The sequence below is a fragment of the Rhincodon typus genome, chromosome 26, assembly GCF_021869965.1.
Source record: "Rhincodon typus isolate 14 chromosome 26, sRhiTyp1.1, whole genome shotgun sequence".
Lineage (NCBI taxonomy): Eukaryota > Metazoa > Chordata > Chondrichthyes > Orectolobiformes > Rhincodontidae > Rhincodon > Rhincodon typus.
The window spans coordinates 42335889-42354473 of NC_063357.1; the positions used below are offsets into that span (position 1 = coordinate 42335889).

Here is an 18585-nt window from a genome sequence, read left to right on the forward strand (position 1 = left end):
TGTGTGCAGAAGAACTGGCATAGATTTCATGCACCAAGTGGTCTGTTTATTTGCAGTAATGTTTTAATATTCTACGAAAATAATTTGCTGTTGTAAATACTGCAGGTCATTGAAAGATATCTGACTATAAAGCAGTTTGTTGTGAAAACTTAGATTCTTTTTGAAAGCTTTTATTTGATTTGTGAAAATGTAGGTGTAGTTGCAACCCATACATTAGTAAGTGCTGCTCGGTTTACTTATTGTAAAGCTAATGATATGACATACAGGTGCAGGATTGGAATTTCTTACAGGTTGGTAACTTGTCAATTTTTTAAATGTAATCGTTGCTTCTTTCTAAGACAAGATTTTTCTATTACAAGCTCAGAGTACAAATTATGATGATGAGATTAGTTCATTGTTTTTCCTGTTGACGTATATTTATAAAATGAGTACAAATTTTCCCAAGAAACCTGATGGAACATTCAGACCAGTTGTAGTTGTAAATCACTTGCTTCCCAGAAGCCTTTTATAAAACTTTACTGAACCAAACTTGTTATTCTGCAAAGACTGAATACTGGGGATGCAAGAAATGTGAATTATGAACAAAACCTGGTGGAAATTCTCAACAGATCTGACAGCATCTCTAGAGAGAAGGAAACAGAGTTAATCATTCATACCTATGATTGTTTATCATACAAGAAAAAGATAAGCCTCTAACACATTTCAGGTGAGGCTGGAAAATGTGAGTTAGGAAATGATGTCAGATTCAATCAGAGTTAGCCAGGGTACCAGCTGAGACACCGTATAAATGGTGTTAGTGCTGCTGTATTAGAGAGAGAAAATACAGACACATTGCTAGTGGTAAGTGTGCATGGAGATCAGGCACAAACAGAATTGTAACTGATGCTTCTTGAAGTCAGATAAATGAAGAAGGGCTTGCATTTATTTAGTGCTTTCCATGACCACTGGACGTCTCAAAGCACTTTATGGCTAATTAAGCACTTTTGAAGTGTGGTAATGTAGCAAATGTTTGCACTCAGCTAGCTGCAACAAACAACAATGACATGATGATCAAGCGAACAATTTCTTAGCAATGATGATTGAGGGGTAAATCTTGCGGGTCACCAGAGATAACTGCTCGGCTGTTCTTCAAAAACTGTCGTGGGATTTTTTTGTTATCACCTGAGAGGGCAGACTAGACTTCAGTTTGATGTTTCACCTGAATGACGGCACCTTTAACAGTATAGCCGTCCCTCAGTATGGCACTGCAGTTTCTAGCTCAACCCATAAAGCCTCGTTTGTTAACTAGTTTTGTATATCATCCTTTCTCAGAACTGTAATTGATTCTTTAATTGCTGCCTCCTCTCCTTTTTGTCACCCAGTCTATCCTGCCTGAAAACTCTATATCCACAGAACAAAACTAGAGATTACTGGAAAATCTCAGCAGGTCTGGCAGCATCTGTGAAGAGAAATTTAGATAAAGTTAACGTTTCAGATCCGGTGACCTGTCTGGATATTGAGCTGCCAATTTTGCCCCTCCTTTAATCAGGTTTCCATTGTAGCAATGACATTGTGGTACCATGAGTCTGTCTGCACCCTTAGTTCACCTGCTTTGTTTGTAATACTCCTGCATTGTAGTATAAACAACCCCAAATTTCCTTTGCTGAATGCTTTTTAATCCTTGTTTCTTTTGTTTCTGAGTCACTGACTTCATCACTAACTAATGTTCTACCTTCTATTTCCAGATCTGAAGGTAACCAATCCAAGCCTACACCTTGGTTTCCACCCCTTGCCATACTAGTTTAAAATGTCTCCAACGGAGAGCAAAAGTCCCTGTGAGGATATTTGTCTGAGCTTTCCCAGGTGCTATCCGTCAGGCTTGTATAGGTCCCACCTTCCCCAGAAACGGATCCAATGATTCAATAAACTAAAACTTTCCCGGGTACGCCATTTCTCTAGCCATGTACTCATCTGATGTAGCCTCTTATTCCTGTTCTCGCTAGCGTGTGGCACTAGGAGTAATCCTGAGATTACTACATTTGAGGTCTTGCATTTTAGTTTATCTCCTGACTTTCTATATTTAGCTTTCAGGTCCTCATCCCGTTGTTTACCTGTGTTGTTGATACCTATGTGTACCATAGTCACTGGTTGTTCATCCTCTTGCTCCAGAGGGTCCTGCAGCTGCTCCATGACATCCCTGATCCTGGCACCAGGGGGTCAACATAACATCTTGAATTCACATCTGTGGCCACAGAAGTGCCTATCCTTACCCCTTACTGTTGAATCTCCTATTGCTATAACCCTGCAGTTCGTTTTCCTCTCCTTCTGTGCAGCAGAGCCACCTGTGGTGCCATAAACTTGGCTCATGCTGTTGTCTCCCAAGAGGCCATTCCTCCCCAAAGATATCCAAAGGGACATATCTGTTTGAGATGAGGATGACCATAGGGGACTCCTGCACTTTCTTCCTGAGCCTTTTCCTTTGTCTGGTGGTCACTTATTCCCTTTCTGCCTGTGTAACCCTCACCTGTGGTGTGACCACCTTGCTAATTGTGCTATCCACAACATTCTCAGCATCATGGATACACCCTAGTGCGTTCACGCACAGCTCCAGCTCTGAAAAGTGGTGAGTCTGTAGCTGCAGGTGGACACACTTCTTGCACACGTAGTCATCAGGGACACTGGAATGTGTCTGTCCTTATTTCCCACATTGCGCAAGAGGATCACACCACAGATCTCAGGTCTGCTATCATGACATCTCTTTAGATTAAGCTAGTTATTCTCTTTACAAGAATTAATTAAGCTGGGGACCATTGGACATTAATGTTCACATTAGTGAGTGAAAAAGTGACTATGAAAATGCAACACGTTTCTTCCAGACAACAGATATGTATGTCCCTAACTCTGCTGTAATCTTGCATATGTGTAAACCATGAGATATGAATTTAGCTTTTCCGACTAAGCTAGTGTCAGCAAATTAAAATGACGTGTTCATGAATAAAGTGAAATTAATAAATGAAATATAGACAAGTGAAAAATAAATTTGAAATAGACCAGTGCCGACTTTGTGTTCTGAATTTCCTGGGTTCTCTGCTTGTCTAGCAGGCTAATTTGAAGACTGTTACGAAATGAGATTGGACAGACTGGAGTGTTTTCCTTAGAGCAGAGGTGATTGAGAGCGGTCATGACTGAAATACATAAAATTATGAGGGGCATATATATAGAGTAGATAAGAAAAAACTTTTCCATTGATCAGTGGCCAGTGTCCATGGATTAAAGACAAGGGGCAGAGGTTTCAGAGATGTGAGGAAGAAACTTTTCATCCAGATGGTGGTGGGATTCTGGAACACTCTGCCTGTAAGTGTGGTAGAGGCAGAAACCCCCATAGTATTTAAGAAGTATTTGATGTGCACTTGCATTGCCATGGCAAGGGCTATAGAATGGGACTAGGATAGTTCGGTGGTTGTTTCTGATCAGTGCAGATACAATGGGCTGAAGGATCTTTTTCTGTGCTGATCTCTGTGACTCTTTTATAACCATACCCATTGCATTGTCGGCTGATAATGCATTTCACCAAAGAAGCTTCCCCTACCATGTGATCACACTGGATTCCCTTGCATTTTAAAGTTTTTGTTATAATCGTGCAGGAACTGGCAAAATGCGAGAGCGGAAGTAGTGCCTACTTCTTCCGCTAATGGGAACATTGCATCATGATCACAACTCTGCCCTTAGATTGGGCCCAAACTTATGATTTTGGCAAGTGCTGCTACCTGAGACTTAGCTGATTGTTCAAGACTGAAAATTTGTGAAAAGTGGAAGGGGTGTGAAAAAGTATCATTACAAGCATTCAACATGTTCAAGTGAAGGGAAAATAAGGAAGTCAACAAGTACATCAGAGGACTCGTGAGGCGAGGCAATATAGGTAGATTTCAGGAATAGGAAAGATGAAATCACAATGATGGGGGTATACTACAGGCCTCCCAACAGCTAGCAGGAAATAGGGGAGAGAATATATGGTCAGATTTTGGAAAGATGGAAAAACAGCAGGGTTCTTGTTGTGGGTGATTTTAACTTCCCCCTACATTGACTGGGACTCACTTCGTGCTAGGGGCTTGGATCGGGTAGAATTTGTAAGGACAATTCAGGAGGGTTTCTTAACACAGTATGTAAACAGTCCAATGAGGGAAGTGGTTACACTGGACCTGGGTTTGGGAAATGAGCCCGTGCAGGTGAGTGAATTTTTAGTGGGGAACTTTTCAGGAGTAGTGACTGCAATACTGTGAGTTGTAAGATACTCATGGATAGGGATAACAGCAGTCTTCAGGTGAAGGTGTTAAACTGGGTGAAGGTGAACTACAACAATATTAGGCAGGAACTGGAGAATTTTGATTGAAGGCAGCTGTTTGAGGGTAAATCCACATGGGACATGTGGGAGTATTTCAAATGGCACTTGATCCTGCGAGAATGAAGGATATGTATGGGAAGTTACATGAACCTCGGATGACCAGGGATGTTAAGGCCTTGGTCAAAAAGAAAAAGGAAGCATACGTAAGATCTTGGAGGATGGGAACTGACGAAGTCCTTGAAGTATATAAATAGGAAAGAACTCAAATAAGGAATTAGAAGGGCTGAAAGGATTCATGAAAAGTCATTAGCACACAAGACTGAGGAGAATTTCAAGCTTTTTATATGTACATAAAAAGCAAGGAGGTAGCTATGGAGAAGATTGGCCCACTCAGATTCCCTCCTTTGTCTTATGTGTGGAGCCAGAAGAGGTGGGTGAGGTCCTAAACTAATACTTTATGCTGGTATTCACCAAAGAGAAGGAATTAATGGAGGATGATCTCAGGGAAGGGAGTGTTGAATTTCTAAGCCAAGTTGCTATTAAAAAGGAAGAGGTGTCGTGCGTCTTAAAAAGTATTAAGATAGATAAGCCCTTGTGTCCTAATGGGATCAGTCCCAGAATATTGAGGGAGGTAAGACATCTTTGTATCCTCTTTGGCCACAGATGAGTTCCTAGAGGACTGGAGAGTAGCCAATGTTGTCCCATTGTTTAAGAAGGGTAGCAAGAATAATCCAGGAAATTATAGGTTTGTGAGCCTCACGTCAGTGACAGGGAAATTATTGGAAGATTGTCAGGGGTAAGATCTGTACGCATTTAGAAGCAAATGAACTTATTAGCAATAGCATGGTTTGTGCGGGGGAGGTTGTACCTAACTCACTTGATCGAGTTTTTTGAGGAGGTGGCAAAGATGATTGATGAAGCAAAAGCAGTTGATGTTGTCCACATGGACTGTAATTAAGCCTTTGACAAGGTCCCTCATGGCAGACTGTTGCAAAAGGTGAAGTCACGTGGTATCAGGGACAAGATGGATACAGAACTGGCTTAGTCATAGGACACAGTGGGTAGCAGTGGAAGGATGCTTTTCGGTATGGAGGGTTGTGACTAGTTGTGTTCCACATTGATCAGTGATGGGATCTCTGTTGTTTGTGGTTTACATAAATGATTTGGACAAAAACATGGCTGTTCTCATTAGTAAGTTTGCAGGAGATGCAAAGATTGGTGGAGTTGCGGACAGTGAGGACGACTGTCAGAGGATGCAACAGGATGTAGATCAGTTGGAGGCATGGGCAGAAAAATGGCAGACAAATCCAGACACATGTGAGGTGATGCATTTTGGAATATCAAGTACAAGCGGAAGTTATACAATGAAAGGCAGAACTCTGAGGAGTATTGATATGCAGAAGGATCTGGGTGTTCAGGTCCACTGATCACTGAAGGTGGCAACACAGGTAGAGAAGGTAGTTTAAAAAAAAGGCCTACGGCATGCTTGTCTTCATTGAAGAGGGCATTGAGTATAAGAATAGGCAAGTTATGCTGTAGCTTTATAGTACTTTAGTTAGGCCATACTTGGAATATGGCGTACAGTTCTGGTCATCACACTACCAGAAGGATGTGGATGCTTTGAAGAGGGTACAGAAAAGGTTTATCAGTATGTTACATGGTAAGGGGGATTTTAGTTATGAAGAAAGGTTGGATAGACTGAGTTTGTTTTCATTGGAACATAGGAGTTGAGGGGTGACCTGATAGAAGTTTATAAAATTGTGAATGGCATGGATAGAGTAGAAAGTATGAGGCTTTTTCCCAGGGTGGAGGGGTCAGTTACAATGGGGTTGGGGAGGGTCAATGCAGTTTAAAAGAGATGTGCGAGGCAAGTTTTTTTTTACACAAAGTGCCTGGAACATGCTGCCAGAGGAGGCGGTGGAAGCAGACACAACAGCAGCATTCAAGAAGCACCTGAACAAATATATCAATAGGAAGGGAATAGAGTGATGCAGATCTTGTAAGTGAAGACAGTTTTAGTGTGGAAGGGCAAAATGTGTTGGCGCAGTTTTGGAGGGCCAAAAGGGCCTGTTCCTGTGCTGTATTATTCTTTGTTTTTTGTACTTAGGAAAAAACTGTCCCCATTGCTGAAAGGTTTTAGAACCAGATGACACTGATTCAAATTGAATGGCAAAAGAACCAATGGTACCATGAGAAGACTTGTTCTTGCAATGAGTGATTAGTATCTTGAATGCACTGCCGGAAAGCATGACAAACATCGATTCACTTGTTTCTTTCGAGCGAGAATTCTATGATGACCTGAAAATAAAACGTGTAGAGTTATAGAGGAAGGCTGGGGAATGGGATTAGCTGAATTTCTCTCGTGGAGAGCTGTTCCAGACTTATCAGCTGAATGGCCTTCTTCAGGACTTGTAACTATTTTGTGATACTTTTGTCATTGACTATTTTGATTGGCTTCCTAGGCCTAAAGTTATAAATGGCTTTTGCGATCTTTGATGAACAGAAGCTAATTTGAGTCTAGTCAATAAAGTGATATAATATTTTGACATTGATTTTCTGAGTCATTTCAGAGGGCCTAGAGTATTCTCTAAAGTAAACTCTATTGATCCTTCACAACCTAAGCATTTGAAGTTCAATTTAACATTTAAGGAATAATGGAACTCCAAAGAGACTAGTATCAATTGATTATATGTCAGGTTTGTAAAGTTACAGTTTAAATCATGGCACGGTTTCAGAGTGCAGGAAAGCTCTTCATGTAGAACTGCACAATAGCTGTGTAAACTCTTGTTGTTTTACAGAGGTTACAATAAAAGCACTTAAAGAAAAAATCAAAGAGTACGAGCAGACCTTGAGCAGCAGAGCAGAAAGCCTTGCACTTGAAAAAGAGCAGAAATTACAGAATGACTTCACGGAAAAAGAAAGGTGAGTGAATTGTAAAAGGTGCCTCCTTTTACATTTGACAGTAGGAACTGCAGATGCTGGAGAACCTGAGATAACAAGGTGTAGAGCTGGATGAACACAGCAGGCCAAGCAGCATCAGAGGAGCAGGAAGAAGGGTCTAGGCCCGAAACGTCAGCCTTCCTGCTCCTCTTGTTATCTCCTTTTACGTTTCATTTTTTGCACAATTTTTTTTAAAAAGTTTATTCTGTTGTAAGCAGGCATTTCCAGTTTCTGGTTCAGGAATTCATCAGATGAAAAAGCTGTTTCCCCAATTATTTTCATATTTTTGTGACCATTGACTGGCTGAAGTAGGGCTATCTGTTTTTACTCCATAATATGTACGTGATGCACCTCACACTATGTGTAACGTGTCACTGAATGGTTTAGTTAAAAAACTGATGAAACATGTCTGCATGTGGATGCTGCAGCTGTAAAGGTAGTTCTGAGAAATATTTAATCAGACTTGATTCTGGAGTTGAATGTGGTTGCCAAATAATCACCATAATCGAACATACTGTCAGAATATTGTTGCAGCCAGACTTGTAACTCAACTTGCTTTTGTGATTACATTTGTTCTTATGTTGCTTGTCAAAGAGGCTGATGATTTTGTTCTGAAGACAGCATCATTTGTTTGATGTAAGAATACTGTATTAACACATCACTCTATGATGTACTAAAAAAACATAAGGGATGTGGATTGTGTGACCAGATTTAATTTCCTTAATGTTTGCTACTCGAATAACATTAGCTCTTGGTGCTGATGTGTAGTATTGAATGTCAGTGATATCCCCATCCAAAGACAGTAGGGGAAAATCTATGATTTCACATTCCTCCCCCAGACTAAGGTTATCAAACATTAGGGACATGTTCATCAGCCAATTCCATCGGTTAGAATTCAGTAAATGAGGACTTTGTGAAGGGCACACATTGTACTCAATGATATATTGCTATCATAGAGTAGTTTGAAAGTAAGGACTAATGTCAGTATACTATTCATACGTCCATTGAAATAAATGTATTCTTGAATTTAGTCCTTCTAGCAGTTCTTCTCAGTTTATTTTAGGCTGTTTTGTTCACTGGTGCTGCAGCTGGACATTACCAATAATTGTTCTGTGAGAATTATGCAATAGGCTGCTTGCGTATTTGGTTCTCATTGTATTGCGTGTGACCATTTACTTTACTTGCCAAAAAAAAATCAGTAAATAGGCTTCACCATTCCTTTCTGCAGCTTTAGGTGTTACCATAGTAAAAGTTTCCATAAATTTGGGGCAACTGTTGCTGTCATGCCCTTGGTTAGGCCCACAGCTACATCAATTACTCTGTACCCAAATCTCCACATCCCAGCTGTAGTTTCAGGGCATCCCACAACACAAAATAATAGTTTCTAGATTTAGTTGGCAATGGAGTTGAAACGGTACAGCTACTTTTACATAAAGCGTTGGAGTCTTTGTTTTGTCTGGCTTGCAGTTGTGTGTTTATATCTGTTGTGATAATTAAGTGCTGTACAGTGTTTGATTTTGCCTCTTTTATCTTGGCGTTATTTTCTTTACTTAAAAACTGGGATGTGAAAATCAGGAAGATTTACATGAACTGCCTTCTATTGTGACTTTTCGATTGTGCAGCAGAAATCACAGCCTGCTGCTCCAATAGGAGGGAAATACTATTGCAGCGTAAAACTTTGGTTCACTCCCAACTAGTATTTAGAAAAGTATAGATGTAGTTTTAACTTCAAAATACTCCTTACTAATATTCAAAAGCACAATGAATTAAAGAATGGAAAGAGTAAAATAATATACTTAAAATAGTATAATTCTTTCTTTCAGAAAACAGTTGACCTTTAGTCCCAGTAGTATTTGTTCTTCTGTGCAATTTGTGCTCCATGGCACCTCTGTTGGGTCTGGATTTGTTTTGAAAGTCGGGAGTAATTCTTTGTCAAGTGTAAAAGGGAAAACAGCAGTTGTGAGGTGAAATGCTCTGCAGTCTTTATATATGGAGATAATCCTGCCAGAATGTTTTAAGAGGCTTTATCCTCCTGTTTGTTGTAAAGGAACAAATTTATAGGAACAATGCAGCATCTTTAGCACCTTAAGGCGTGGGAGCAGAAGCACGCTATTCAGCTCATAAAGTCTATTACAACACGCAGTGAGATCATGACTGATCTAAAAATCATCAACTCCATTTTCCTGCTTTTGGCCAAAACCCTTGATTCCCATATTGATTAAGGAATCATACGTTTTTATGAAATGTCTTCTGAAAATCCAAATATGTTACATCTACTACTACCTTCATATCTCTTCTGCTTGTTATTTCCTCTGAGTATTTTCATCAATTTTTCATGCGTGATTTCCCCCTGGTGAAGCCATGCTGACTCTGCTTATCATTCTAGGCATTTCTAAATGCTGTGCTATTACATCTTTCATAATACGCTCTAACATTTTCCCAATAACAGACGTTAAGCTAACTGGCCTATGGTTACCTTTCTTTTTGCCTTCTTCCCAATTAAAATAAAGGTATTACATTAGCAGTTTTAGAAACGTAGAAAATAGCACAGGATTAGGTCATTCAGCCCTTCGAGCCTGCACCACCATTCAATATGATCATGGCTGATCGTACAATTTCAGAATCCAACTCCTACTAACTCTCCAAACCCCTTGATCCCTTTAGCTGCAAGGACCAAGTCCAGCTCTGTCTTGAATATATCTAACAAACTGGCCTCCTCAGCTTTCTGAAGTAAAGAATTCCATAGGTTCACACCTGTCTGAGTGAAGAAATTCTTCCTCCTCTCAGTCCAGAATGGCTAACCCCTTATTCTTAGATTGTGACCCCTAGTTCTGCACTTCCCCAACATCGGGAACATTCTTCCTGCATCTAGCCTGTTCAGTCCCATCAGGATTTTATATGTTTCTATGCGATTTCCCCCCCTCATTCTTTTAAATTCGAGTGAGTACAAGCTCAGTGGATGCAGCCTTTCTTCATATGTCAGTCCTATCATCCCGGGAGTCAGTCTGGTGAGCATTCGCTGAACTCTCTCAGTAGCAAAAATGTTCTTCCTCACACCAGGAGACCAAAACTGCACACAATACTCGAGGTGTGGCCTCACTAAGGCCCTGTATAACTGCACCAATTCTCTGGGACATTTCTGGTTATTCTAGACGTATAATTGTCTCCTCAGAGTGTCTAGTAAAAGCAGATTTGGCAGGTCTCAGGTTAAAATCCCAATGAGCCATCACGTGCTGTTTGACACATCTACTGGAATTTCTCAAGGATGTAACTAGCAGAGTTGAGGACATGCCAGTGGATGTGGTTTAGTTGGGTTTTCAGAAGACTTTCAATAAGGTCCTACAAAAGAGATTAGCATGTAAATTTTAAGCACATTGGATTGGGAGTAGTGTACTGACATGAATACAGAACTGGTCGGCAGACAGGAAACAGAGCATAACAATAAACACCTCTTTTCCCGAGTGGCAGATAGTGGGATACTACAGAGACCAGTCCTTGGGTCCCAGCTGTTCACAACATACATTAATGGTTAGATGAGGGAACCAAATGTAATATCTCCGCTTTTGCAGATGACAAAAAGCTAGGTGGGAGCGTGAGCTGTGAGATGGATATGGAGATGCTTCAGTGTGATTTGGATAAGTTGAGTGAGTTGACAAATGCATGGAAGATGAAGTGAGGTTATCCACTTTGGTCACAAAAACAGAAAGGTGGATTATTATCTGAATGGTGATAGATCAAGAAAGTGGGAGGTGCAACAAGGCGTGTGTCCTTCCACACCAGTCGCTGAAATTAAGTATGCAGATTTGACAAGCGGTAAACAAGGCAAATGTTTTTTCGGCCTTCATAGTGGGAGGATACAAGTACAGAAACCGGGATGTCTTGCTGCCATTGTACGGGGCGTTAGTGAGATCACATCTTGAGTATTCTACGCAGTTTTGATTTACTTATCTGGGGAGGAATTTTCTGGCAATGGAAGGAGTGCTGCGAAGGTTTACCAGACTGATTCCAGGGATGACGGTACTGGCATATGACGAGGGACTGAATCGGTTAGGACAATGTTCACTGGAGTTAGAGGAATGGCATGGGGGGGAAGTCTCACCGAAATCTATAAAGTTCTAACATGACTAGACATGGTAAATGCAGGGAAGGGTGTTCCCGATGACTGGGAGGTCCAGAACCAGGGATCACAGTCTAAGGATATGGGGTAGACCATTTAGGACTGAGATGAAAAATTTTATACACCCAGAGAATGGTGAGCCTGTGGAATTCTCGGCCATACAAAACAGTTGAGGTCAAATGTTTTCAAGAAGGAGTTATATATGGTTCTTAGTGCTAAAAGGAATCAAAAGGCACAGGGAGAAAATGGGAACAGTGTTTTGAGTTTGATGATCAGCCGTGATCCTATTGAATGGCGAAGCAGGCTCAAAGGGCCAAATGGCTTATTCCTGCTCCTTTTTTTTCTATGTTTCTGTGTTTTCCAGAATCTAAAGAATCTTAGATTACTACCAATGCAGCTACTACCTCTGTAGCTATGTCATGCACACTGCATTTCATAAGGGCACTTATCAGTCTTTTTAGCTCTATTAGTCGATTGTTGGAAAAGCCCATCTGGTTCAGTGATGTCCTTTACGGAAGGAAACTGCCATCCTTACTTGGTCTGGCCTACATGTGATTCCAGACCCAGAGCAATGTGGTTGACTCCAAACTGCCGTCTGGGCAGTAAGTGCTGGCCTAGCCAGCAATGCCCTCATCCTGTGAATGAATAAAAAAAGAAAAATTCCCTAGCACTTTTTCTCTAGTGATAGTTATTGTATTTATTTCCTGTCCTCCTTTTGCCCCTTGATTATTTAGCAATTTTGGAACGCTATTAGTGCCTTTTACTGTGAAGACCAGTGCAGAGTATTTATTCCTGGTTCCTCAATGACCTGCTGGATTACAGTACTGATGTCTTTCACTGCTGGTTATGTCATTCTGTTATGTGCTTACAATTTTATTTTTGATTACAGTATCAATACTTTTGTAATGGAATTTTGAACAGTGAAGTTAAAAGAAGGTGGAAATAATTTCAGCTATAATGGCTTTGAAGTGCAATTATTGTCAAAGGTGGTTAAAAAGCAAAACAAAATGAAAATGTTTATCCTATGATACATGAAACTATGAAGGATCTTAGAGGATAAATTAAAATAATAATGTGGAAGGTCTCAATGAAGCCATAGCCGTGCTTGTATACAAGATGTGTTTGCTTATTGAAGTTGCATCAATTCTGGACTTTTTTGACCATTCTCTTAATATTTCATTTATCTTGCAGGAAATTACAAGAGACTCAAACATCCTTGGCCTCCAAATTTGAGGAGGCTGATCACAAAGTTCAAGTTTTACAGACAGGTAGGAGAACGATTTTGATCCTGTGGTCAGGACTGCATGTGTCTGACTGTTTGCGTGGTATATGCACATTCCAAATTAACATAAAACAGAACAGTACAGCGAAGTGTTGAATATATTAAAATGTTTTCACATAGATATATAAATTATTTACAAAACGTAAAAGATTAAGAGTATTAACAACAACATGCTACAATTTCTAGTAGAATGAACAATTGGAAAGTGCAGTAAAATATAACTGGGCAAAATAGTTATTTTATACAACTTGTTAAAAAGCATTCATGGATATGGACTTCGATGGTGTGTGCTAGCATTTCTTGCCCATCCCTAATTGCTGTCAAGAAGGTGGTGGTCTGTTGTCTTCTTGAACTGCATCCATTTGGTGTAGGTATATCCACAAGCTTGCACTAGGAACTTCATTTTGCACATCATTTCAATAGCGTATTGATTTGCTCACACATTTATTGCCTTGTTATGGATTTGCTGCTATATATTAAGGATGTTATTCTTCAAGAACAACTTGTACCCAATCCAGAATGTCTCTGAGGATAAGTGAATATGGGTCTCTGGTACTCTGTATATGATGCTTCTGCCACCATTGATATTCTGTTCCTGATATTTTGAATAGGAAAGGAACATCTAGGCAACAGTGATCATAATATGGTAGAATTTCACATTCAGTTTGAAGAGAGAAGTTTGATTCTAAAACTGGTGTTTTAAATCTAAATAAATGTAACTGCAACAGCATGAAGGCACAGATAGCTGAACTGAACTGGGAAACTGGCTTAAAAGATAACACAGTGGACGTGCAGTGGCGTGCTTTTAAGGAGGTATTTAATAATTTAAAGCAATGATTTATCCTAGTGAGAAAGAAAGACTTTGCTTCGTCTTTGGCTAAGTAAGGGAGTTAAAGACAATATGAAATTAAAAGAAACGTTGTATAATTTGATGATTATAGTGCATAGATCAAGTAAAATTTAAAGGTTTAGAATACAGATTGAACATGAACACCAAAAAGACAAAAACCATGGTTGTTTGAAGGAATACATCAAAAGAAACTAGAGTGTAGATTGAAATGGATAAACACACACTGAAACAAATAGATTTGTCTATTCTGGACAGATGATAAGCGAAGATGACAAATGTGAATCGGAAGTTAGAAGAAGGAAAGCAGTAGCCAAAAGTAATTTTGTGAAGATGAAAGACATGCTAACAACAAGAAAACTCAACATTGGATCAAGAAAAATCCAGCAAAACTTGCGTTCTTTCCTGTCAGCCTTTGAAAATAGAGGCCTTTGAAATGTGTCTTCTAAAACATATGCTAAATATGCTAACTCAGAGCAAAATATCCCCTAGAAAGTACTGATCGTAAGATGATGGAATTTAATATTCAGTTTATGAGTAAGTCAGTTGGAAACACCGTGCTTAACTCAAATAAGGGGAATTGCAAAGAAATGAGGTAGAGTTAGCTAAAATGAACTGGGTGGATAGATTAGCAAGAATGACAATAACCAAGCAGTGACATTTAAGGAGGTAATTTATGACTCTCTGCAAAAGTATGTCTCACTAAGGAGGAAAGATCCTATAAGAGGGATAATCCAACCATTGCTAACCAAGGAAGTTAAGGAGAGTATGAAGTTGAAAGAAAAAGCATATAACAAAAGTCCAGTGATAGCCCTGAAGACTGGGATAAATTCAGAATCTTGGGGAAGGAGGGCTAAAAAGATAATTAAGACAAAGAAAATAAACCATGAGAGCAAACTAGTGAGGAGCTTCTTCAAGTATACAAAAAAGAGAGGTCATAGTGAAATAGACTCCTTAGAAAATGAATCTGGGGAGATAGTTGTGGGGAACAATGAACTGACAAAGGAATTAAACAGATATTTTGCATCAGTCTTTCCAGTGGAAGATACTTCAAATATCCCATTAATACTAAAGAATACAGGAGAGGAATTAAGTACCATCACAAGAGAAATAGTATTAAACAAACTAACGGGTTTAAAGGCAGATCAGTCCCCTGGCAACACGGTGGCTCAGTGGATTAGCACTGTTGCATCACCGCGCTAGGGACTCGTGTTTGATTCCACCCTCGGGCAACTGTTTGTGTAGAGTTTGCAGATTCTCTGCATGTCAGCATGGGTTTCCTCTGGATGCTCCGGTTTCCTCCAACAGTCCAAAGATGTGCAGTTAGGTGGATTGGCCTGGCTAAATTTCCCACAGTGTCCAGGGATGTCCATGCTAGGTGGGTTAGCCATGGGAAATGCAGGGTTTCAGGGATAGGATGAGAGGGTGAATCTGGGTGGGATATTCTTTGGAGAGTCAGTGTAAACTCAGTGGGTTGCTTGCTTCCATGTTAGGGATTCTATGATGGCTTGCATCTTAGGATCCTAAAAGAGGTAGCCACAGAGATAAAGGATGCATTGGTTTAATTTTCCAAAAATCCTTGGATTCTAGAGAAGTACCAGAGGATTGGAAAACTGCCAATGTTATACCCCTATTGAAAATCATAACCCCAACAAGCATAGCATGGCTTCATGAAAAGGATTTCGTCTCTGATTAACTTATTTGAATTTTTAAGGAAGTCTCAACCAGAGTGGATAGAGGCAAACAAGTAGATGTGTTAAATTTGGACTTCCAGAAGGCGTTCAACAAGGCTATCTCACAAAAGGTTGTCATAGGATAAGAACTCACTGTATTGGAGGTAGTACATTGGTGTGGATAGGGAATTGGCTCATGGGCAGGAAACAATGAGTGGTGATGAGGGTTTCTTATCAGGTTGGCAACCTGTGACCAGTGGGGTTCAGTGCTGAGACCGCAACTGCTTACAAGATATATTAGTGACATACAGGAAGGAAGCAAATGTACTATAGTCAAATTTGCAGATGACATAATATCTACAAGCAATTTATTGTTTATTTAGCTATTTACAAACTTAAAAATAGTGTGAGTTACTCCTTCAAGTTGTGGAAAACATGCAAGTTTATTCTTATGTTGGTTTGTTTAGGCCCTCTTACTCCTGCACCTTGAGGCAGCCTTCTCCTTAAATTCCATCAACTGCTCATTCCATAATATTCATTATACTACTTGACAAATGTGACTTCAAACAACTTCAGAAGATCTAGAACAAACAAAAACTGAAATTAGTGGAGAACCGAGGACGGTCTAGCAGTATTTGTGGATTTTAAAAAAAGTCAAATTTTGAGTCCAGTTATCCTTCTTCAGAACTCACAACATCTAGATTTACTAAGCATTTATCTACACGATCCGCTGAAAAATATTCTTTAAACTGTTCCACTCTTGGCTCTTGTTGAAACTGTTTTTCTTTTGCAGCCCTGGAATCAACTCAAACTGAACTATTTGATTTGAAAACAAAATACGATGAGGAGTCAACTGCCAAGTAAGTGTAATGAAATCGTTTAAAACCAAAGAAATTGGAAGTTATTATTTTTACAAACGGTTGTTCAATATGCTCAAAATGGTTGAGATTGATGAAAAGACTCGGACACAGAGCTATGATATGGCTAATGATAACTAGATAAAATGCTTTTATTAAAAAGACACAGGACCTGTAAGTAATTAATGCATGGCCTTTTCTATTACTATAAAGAACTTCAGTTGTTCTCAGTCTAATCACCATTAAGGGGCAACACGGTGGCTCAGTAGTTAGCACTGCTGCCTCACAGCGCCGAGGACCCGGGTTCAATTCCACCCTCGGGCAACTGTCTGTGTGCAGTTTGCACAGTCCCCCTGTCTGCGTGGATTTTCGGCAGGTGCTCTGGTTTCCTCCCACAGTCTAAAGATGTGCGGATTAGGTGGATTGGCCATGCTAAATTGCCCATGGTGTTCAGGGTTGTGCAGATTAAGTGGGTTACAGGGAAAAGGGGTATGGAGATGGGTCTGGGTGGGATGCTGTTTCGGAGCGTCATTGTGTACTTGATGGGCCAAAAGGCCCGTTTCCACACTGTAGGGATTCTATTCTGTGATTATATGATCCTACAGTGAGTGGGTAGAGCACTGCTTTATCACATTATTTATTATCAAGGCACTGATTTATGGTGATTAATTCTGCTTTAATTATTTAACATTGTGGATTTTCGACCCGTGTTTTGGTCGTCACATTCCATGATCTGTATTTCTGAAAATTACAAATGAATGACCTTGATGCTTAGTATGTGTTCAATTAACTATACACTTAACTCTGCATTTTACCTTTTTTAAAACTTTGCAGTCATGTAGCAGAATGTAGGTTAATTTGCATGGAGCTTAGCAGTAGTGGGCAGGAGGTGTACCTGGATTTCTAACAACAACTGAGATTTACTGTCGTAATACTGTGGAGAGGAATCTAAGGGTTTGGAGAGTGGAATATTTGTGTTCGTTTACTGGATATTTTTGACATTAGTAGTGGCGGATAGATCCTAGAACTTGAAAGCATTAGGGTTGACGTTGAAGTCAGGAATACACAAAGGGATGGGATCTCATCACATTGTAAGGCAATTTCAAGATTTGTAATTACTGATGATCTATATCTTTGTCTTAGACATCACCTGATTTAATCTGTTTGATTGATTCTTAATGACAATGAACTCAAAATGAAAGGGAAAGAAATGCTTTCCACTAAGTAAAGTAACTTCCTTATGCAACATCCTAAGTAAGAGAGGATTTTCCTATTTGTGCCTACCTCTCACCAGTCTTCGAAGTAAAACTTGTGCAGTTTAATATACCAGTCATAGTAAACAAAGTAAATATTACCTGATTAAGAGTTCTTCTCCAGTCCATTTGGAATTATTTGCTGGCAGTACAGTCAGCTATTATGTCACAAGAAAAACAGTAGTGAGAAGATTTTACTGACACACGATGAGAGATTGGACATGCCATGCACACTCAAGCCGTCGAATTCCCTGAAGCCAGGAAAGCGAGAGCTTGAAGTCAGAATATAAACTTCAATACTAGGTTTCATTGAGACGCTAAAGCCTTCATGTAAAACTATAACGTAGCTCCTCAAGCACATAAAAGACAGTTTTGTCAAGTTTAATCACATTCTGAAAGCAGTGTGATTTTCTTCACATTTTAGTTACTCATATATGGAAAGAAATTGATTTTTTTAAATGATTTAATAACCATGCTTGGTTAGCATTCATTTCTTTTGATACTTTACTATAAATGTAAATTTAGTGAATGCATTTAGATGCACAGTTATTCAAAAAACAATTTGCTTTAACTTTTTCAAAGCTGTGTTGACCTTAAGCATTCCTGCAATAGTTTCCTAAGTGCTATAATGTCAACCCTGTATTTTGCTGGGATCCCAAAATACACCAGAAATACATATTCTCAAACAGAAGGGTTTAACAATGCAAATCCCCCAGTAACAAGCTTCAAGTGTAACTGTATGACATTTATTGGCAGTTACGATGAAAGTGCTTCAAATAGCAGAAAAATCTCTTTTTGGAAATTCTGCTTGTACATTCGCAGCTACAATGGGGAAAGGACTTCTGGTTGTTTAAATCAATTTTGACCCATTTACTTAAAACAATGAATTCAAAGCCAATTCCTGGCAATAGTCAGAAATACAGCCTTACAGTATGAGATGCAGAGACAACTGGTCATGTGGAAACTATAGGGATGAGAGCAAGGTGGGGGAGTAACAGTGTAAAGTATATTTGATTGTATTAGGCCTGAGAGTTAAGACTGAAAGTGAAGTATAATCTTCATAGGAAGAGATTAGGGACAACAATGTTACAGGGAGTGTCACCAGATTTTGTAGACAAGAAATGTAATCCCAGTGTGTTGCTACTATATCTTTTGTCATAGGGTACACGATCTCTAAGAACCCAAACACAGCACAGAGTTTAAGCATAGATTACAAGGTGTAGAGCTGGATGAACACAGCAGGCCAAGCAGCATCAGAGGAGCAGGAAGGCTGATGTTTCAGGCCTAGACCTTCT

General features: G+C 39.6%; 1 protein-coding gene across 1 annotated transcript in view; it reads left to right on the forward strand.

The window, feature by feature from the left end:
• Positions 1-18585, forward strand: part of cux1b (cut-like homeobox 1b) — a 487386-nt gene that overhangs the window by 262143 nt on the left and 206658 nt on the right. Inside the window, exons 6-8 of the mRNA XM_048612610.1 lie at positions 7120-7243; positions 12570-12646; positions 15974-16040. Of these exons, the coding sequence (XP_048468567.1) occupies positions 7120-7243; positions 12570-12646; positions 15974-16040 (268 nt within the window). The remainder of the gene's footprint in view (positions 1-7119; positions 7244-12569; positions 12647-15973; positions 16041-18585) is intronic.